At 41.2% G+C, this 5913-nt stretch overlaps 1 protein-coding gene across 1 annotated transcript; it reads right to left on the bottom strand.

The window, feature by feature from the left end:
• Positions 1 to 2386: 2386 nt before the first annotated feature.
• Positions 2387 to 5027, bottom strand: LOC117431065 (early growth response protein 1-like). The gene is made up of 2 exons (XM_034051670.3): positions 4401 to 5027; positions 2387 to 3809 (listed from the first exon to the last, which is right to left on the bottom strand). The coding sequence occupies exons 1-2, from the start codon at positions 4612 to 4614 to the stop codon at positions 2569 to 2571; spliced, it is 1455 nt and encodes a 484-aa protein (XP_033907561.1). The 5' UTR covers positions 4615 to 5027; the 3' UTR covers positions 2387 to 2568.
• Between the last annotated feature and the right edge of the window lie 886 nt (positions 5028 to 5913).

The following is a 5913-nucleotide window of genomic DNA, read 5'->3' as shown; positions in this document are numbered from 1 at the left end:
AGTGAAGATGCCTGAAAGGAAATGGTTTGCCCTCCAGGCATGGTAACACCAGACCGGCTAAGAGAGTTGAATCTGAGACGTCCCTTTGCAGACAGTAATGAAGCCAGCTATATACACTGTGAATGGGCCAGAGCACGCGCAGCATCTCATATTCAGCTACACATTTTAAAGGTAGCTAACACATGTTCAGACTGCAGGACAGGAACCATATGGGGAGCGAGGCTTTGTAATGCAATCTTCAGTCAGTGCTTTTTAATCGCTATTAAGGTCAGGGACAGACAATACAAACATTTGGTACAGAACAAATAACACTGGATCATTTGTCAACAACAGACCCACCATCAGAGCTAACATTATTTCAGCATGTTATTAGTATAAGTATTATTATTAGTAGTAGTAGTAGTTGTTGTTGTTGTAGGAGTAGTAGTAAAAATAATATTATTATTGGATGTGTTTTAACAGGACAAATCTATATTGTATCCTTTCTGCAGCAAAAAAAAATAAAAAATTATCACAAGGTTCAGGTGCACTTGCTCCTGTTAGCCAGTAGGTGATGTCCTCTTTTTCAGTGTGTGCTATTCCTGTTAGTTCACTGTGGATCTCGGTAAATTGAAAACTTGTTTCAAAATTTGACCAGCATACCATGGTTAAAACCTAACTACCAATCCCTGACAACTTTCTGCATGGCAGCTGCTTATGTAACTTCATGTCTAAAGGATATATACATCCCAGCACACAAACACAGCCCTCCTTCTGGAAGCTTACAAAAGTTATATCTCGCCTTACCTTGAATCAAATGTTGGCGCTCATGGAAGGAGCTGGAGGCTGAAGTCCTTTCTATTGCACAGTAGTGGCTTGAGGAGGTTCAATGCTAGCTTTCCGTCATTGACCCTGTTAGAGTGAGGGAGCTGTGGAGGGGTCTGTGCCCATCCCATATTCAGCTTTCTGTCTGTAACAGCTCCTACTTCCAGCTGTGCTGAATTATGTGGCATTTTTGTGATGTGGACTACTGAGCCACTAAAGAAGCAAAGAAACCAAATTAATTTCACTTGTCACAATAAGATGTATTTAAACTAAGTGAAATACCAGCGTAAAAATACTCCACCACATAGCCCCTATACTTAGATCTGTATAATTCTTCTATAGAAAGAATTCCTATCTTTCTACAGCTTGCATAGCGTCCGCACTGCTTTCTAATTATCTTTTTTCAAGTTACTTAGGTAAATTCTGTGTTTCTAAATAGTACTGTTATTTTTTTTACTTCTTTCCTATTTTAAATTCATATAGTTGAATATGAAAGAGTATGTAAAGATGATTTGAAATACTTTTTTTGGTGATCTGCTGTTGTTTTTGTTTTCTTTCTGTGAAAGCATTAGTGTCAGAGGTGTTCGAGAGAAATAAAACTGGCAAGAGAAATTATATATATTTATATTTTTATTCCATTTATATTTCTTCTCTGTAAGGATATCTTGTACACCAAATATCCCATTGGCTGTAAAGCGCATTCAATGTGTTTTGAAGCCAGAAACAGTCACTTAGTTTAACAAACACAATTACAAAATAAAAATAACCACAAAATAATGACTGCATGTTAATAACATACAAGATCCATGCCTACTCAGTAGGTAACTACAACATTCCAACTCCTGAATATATAGAGATATTTACATTTTAGTTACAAAAATATACTTTTCAGATTTTTTGCTTACATTCTAAAGAAATGAAGCTGTGCCTTCAAATCATTCTTTTTGTCATTGTTCCATCTCTTGAAATCCCTTTTACATTCTGTAAAAAAAATCCCTTTCACCTTAAGGCTAGATGCAAAGCATCCATTTACACAACTGTATGTGTCAAAACATCAGCAAGGCTTTACAAAAGGCACCAAAACGTTTGAAAACAGAACTTGTTTTTTTTGTTTTTTTCTTGCCACATGTGAGAGTAGCAGTGGGTGATATTTACAAAATAATATAGAGGAACATCACTCCTACACATGCTTTGAATACTTAAGTGCTTTTCAAACAAATTCAAAACTCATCACAGCATCGTCACGACAGAAAAGAGAAAAATATTTATAAAATATGGCCCTGCTAACTTCAAATAATACAATGTAGATATGCAAATAAGTTTTCACATCAATAGTACCAAAGAATGATAAACGTAACATGGCACATGTACAATATACATATAGTTTATGTATATTATCAAAGTCTTTTCGTGGTTGATCTGATTGTCTCAGATCTGCAGACTGTCCTTGAGTTGGGGCAAGAGAGTGTTAAGACTTTAGGTATTGACTGTGGTTAGGATGAAGTCCCTTTTTTATTTTTTGGAAAGGTCTAAAGATCTCAAGCTTGAAGTGCCAGTTGCTCTTTAAAGTCATTTGAAACACTTCTTTCTGAAGTGCTGATTATGTAGAAATCCATTTTTACTCATTTTCTCTGAGGTTTTTGTGTGTGTGTGTGTGTTTTTTTTTTAATAGTCCTAGCCTTTACTCTTCGGGTACCTTAAGATTGCACACGGAAACTGTGTGTGGAAAAGTCATTTGATCATTTGTTTGATGGCGCAAAAGTCTTAGCAGATTTCAATTGTCCTTGGAGAGAGAGTTGACTGCATATCTGACAGGGGAGTGGCGACAGGTGAGCTGTAAATGTTTGTGGGGAAGGTAGAGGCTCCCTGGGTCTGGAAGGGGGTGGTTACTGAGGGGTAGGAGGTAGCCACTGATGGGGAGGGGTAGGAGTTGTGCATGGGAGAGGAGTAGCAGGAGGGTACTGGAGAGTGGTATGAGGAGACTGGAGAGGGGTAGGACGTTATTGGGGAGGGGTAGCTGGAGACTGGAGACTGAGCCGAGACGGGAATTACCTTCTCCGCCTTCTTCTCCTTCTGCCGCAGGTGGATCTTGGTGTGCCTCTTCCTCTCGTCACTGCGGGCGAACTTGCGGCCGCAGATTTCGCAGGCAAAGGGCTTTTCCCCGGTGTGAGTGCGGATGTGGGTGGTCAGGTGGTCGCTGCGGCTGAAGTTCCTCATGCAGATGCGGCATTGGAAGGGCTTCTGCCCTGTGTGAATACGGATGTGTCTGGTCAGCTCATCGGAGCGGGAGAACCTCCTGTCGCAGGTCTCCACGGGGCAAGCGTAGGGCCTCTCATGGGGAGGGGTCTTGCTGGGGCGGTTCGGGTATTTTCTCATCCTGCTGGGCTTGATCAGCTGGGACTGATAGGCATTCTTCAGGTCTTGAGAACCTGTCTGGGTGGCAAAGGCCTTGATGGTGGATAGAGGCGTGAGGGAAGGCTGTGGGTTTCGGTTCTCCAGGTTCTGGAAGGGCTTCTGGTCCAGGCAGATCTCGGCTTGCTGCTGTGGGAAGAGGTAATCTGGGATCATGGGCACTGAAAAGTTTGTGGTGCCAGTCTTGGTGATGGGGTACGCTGGTGGAGGGTACTGGATGGAGCTGCTGACCTGGCTGGAGAAGGTCTGGGACTGGTCAGAGAAGATGTCAGTGCTGGCACTGGAGTAGGTTGGAGCTGCTGAATAGATGGGATTGGGCTCACTGTGCTGGATGGAGCAGCTCATGGCAGGACTCTGGGATGCTGAGGATGAGGGGGGTGAGGATGGAGTGGAGGTGGTGGGTGAGTTTGCCATTCCCATCAGTCCACTGACCAGGCTGAAGAAAGGTTCTGCCCACAGGCTGTTGCTGCAGTTTGCAGGTTCCAGAGTGAAGCGCCCAGTGTAGGAGATTGGAGGCAGCCTGCAGGTCTGGTTGGGGTAACTTGGCTCAACCAAAGACTTGTCACCATTGATGGAGATATCAGTAAATGTATCTGGAGAACAAAACACAAACAGAACCTACGTTTAAATACCTTTGTCTGATCAGCAGTAGACAACTAATTATATGCAGTGACATGTTTCAGAACGTAGTTATAATGCACTGGGATGTATCGTTTGTTTCTTCTGCACACTAGTGCTTCAGAAAGAGCATCCTAACCAATCTACAGTGCTTAGTAGCAGCAGGTGCTGACGCAATGAGAGAGAATCCCCCTATGCACAGCACCAAAATGTAATTGCACTTCATACCTTTTGCATTTGATTGCTAAAACAGATATTTTTCATTACATTAACAGGCAGCATTTACATGTTCTCCTGTTTCTGACACTAAATACATTTAATGCATTTTTTTTTAAATTCCACAGGATTACAAGCAATTGTTTAAATAAACTGCATATGCAACAATTACTGTCTATGCTTCTTAATCCTTTACTGTATTTAACGTACATATAAATGCAGGTTAAATATGCAGAATGCATGCATATTAAAGAATCACAACCTTGGCAATACATCCATCTTAATACACATGCTGACTGTTACAAATGATTTTAAAATGACATGTATTTAAAAGGAAAGCCAGTTCTTACCTCCAGTCAGGTGTTCATATTGATCTCCAGGTTCCCCTGAGCCAAAGCCAGTGTTCTCCGGTACAGAGGGACTCAGAAACTGTGTCCCTGCTGGATTGAGCAGCATCATCTCTTCCAGCTTCGGGTAGTTATCCATTGGGGAGTTGGGGAAATTGCACAGAGGATCTGATATTTGCAGAGGGGATAGAAGCATCTCCGTCTTGGCAGCTGCCATTCTTCTACAAACAATCAATATTGTTTTTTCAGATAAACTCTGAGAAGGGAATCACCAGAGCAATGGCAGCTCTGGGATGAGAGAAGAAGAATTCAGATATAAATCAGCAGCCTTTTTTTGTTTGTTCTGCTGATTCTCCAGAGTTTTTTTTTTCTTTTTTTTTTAAGAAAAAAAATCGTGCTCTTTTGTTTTATAAATATATCTATATATTCTGCACTCAACCAATGAATTAAAAGATGATAGCAATTGGTTGTTCTTTAGGAATGTTAAAGGAAATCTTCCTGTATTTAAAAAAAAAACTGCAGCTGGTTTTGTTATTTTCGTTGTTTCACTTTCTCTGATTCCTACTGATATTTCTCAGAGAGAGGTGGCTCTGTCTCTGGTTCGCTCTGTACTGCCAGTGAAATCAAGCTCTGAGGGCTGTTTCTCTAGATAGAGAATCCCCGCTCCTTTTTATACCCTCCTGATGTGACGTATATGTCCATATTTGGATCGGAGGAAGCCCATATTTAGGCACTGCAGTGGAGGACACATGACGTTGCCTGGGGGAAAAGGCAGCACGGAGAGAATTTGAATTAAATTCTGTGCAATAAATTGAAGGAAAAGACCGATCGTTTTCCCTCCACACGGGATCAATGCATCCACAGCTTTAATACCGGCCATTAAAATGAATGATTGTATTTGCCTTTTTTTCCCCAATGCGCTCAAGTTAAACGTGGATTTCCCGTCCCTGTACAGCGCTCTGTCTCTGCCGGAAGCCCCGGCCCTGCCACTCCATATTAGGGCATGTCTACATATGGCTATTTCCGGTAGGGTTCCTCTTCCTTGCCCTTATTTGGAGCTTCCTGAGATTCCGATTTTGTAAATGCTGATCGGAGAGCTTGGCAGTGCATGAGAGCGAGATTAAAGTCCAGCCTAGAAAGCAATAAGTTAATGTCAGAACTACTATATACTTTCACTAGCAGTGGCACAGACTCATTTTACTAAGTATAATATTATTGTGATCGTTTTTATAGCGGTAGTTAAAATAAAAGGAGGACTCTTTTTAAAATGCCTGTGCTTGCACACATTTGCCAAACAAGATTATGATGCATTTTCAATTTAAAACGTAAGATTTAATATTTCATAACGTTTTAAAAGTGAAATATTACACATCTTAGTAATACAAATATTGACATTGATTAGTTTCGTTTTACAATGTTGTGAGACGTGCGACGTACAGTATTTGGGACGTTGCTGGACCCTACCACTATCTAGAAAGTAGAAAGACTGGGCAAGTCAGAATCAGCAAAATAAATA

The sequence above is a fragment of the Acipenser ruthenus genome, chromosome 22, assembly GCF_902713425.1.
Source record: "Acipenser ruthenus chromosome 22, fAciRut3.2 maternal haplotype, whole genome shotgun sequence".
Classification (NCBI taxonomy): domain Eukaryota; kingdom Metazoa; phylum Chordata; class Actinopteri; order Acipenseriformes; family Acipenseridae; genus Acipenser; species Acipenser ruthenus.
This window is presented reverse-complemented; position numbering and strand designations above follow the sequence as displayed.

What these genes read in the sequence shown, in the direction of transcription:
- LOC117431065 (XM_034051670.3), bottom strand. Translation starts at nt 4,614, where the DNA reads ATGGCAGCTGCCAAGACGGAGATGCTTCTATCCCCTCTGCAAATATCA. An exon ending in ATATGAACACCTGACTGGAG is followed by an intron (nt 3,810 to 4,400) that starts GTAAGAACTGGC and finishes TTTGTTCTCCAG; the next exon opens with ATACATTTACTGATATCTCC.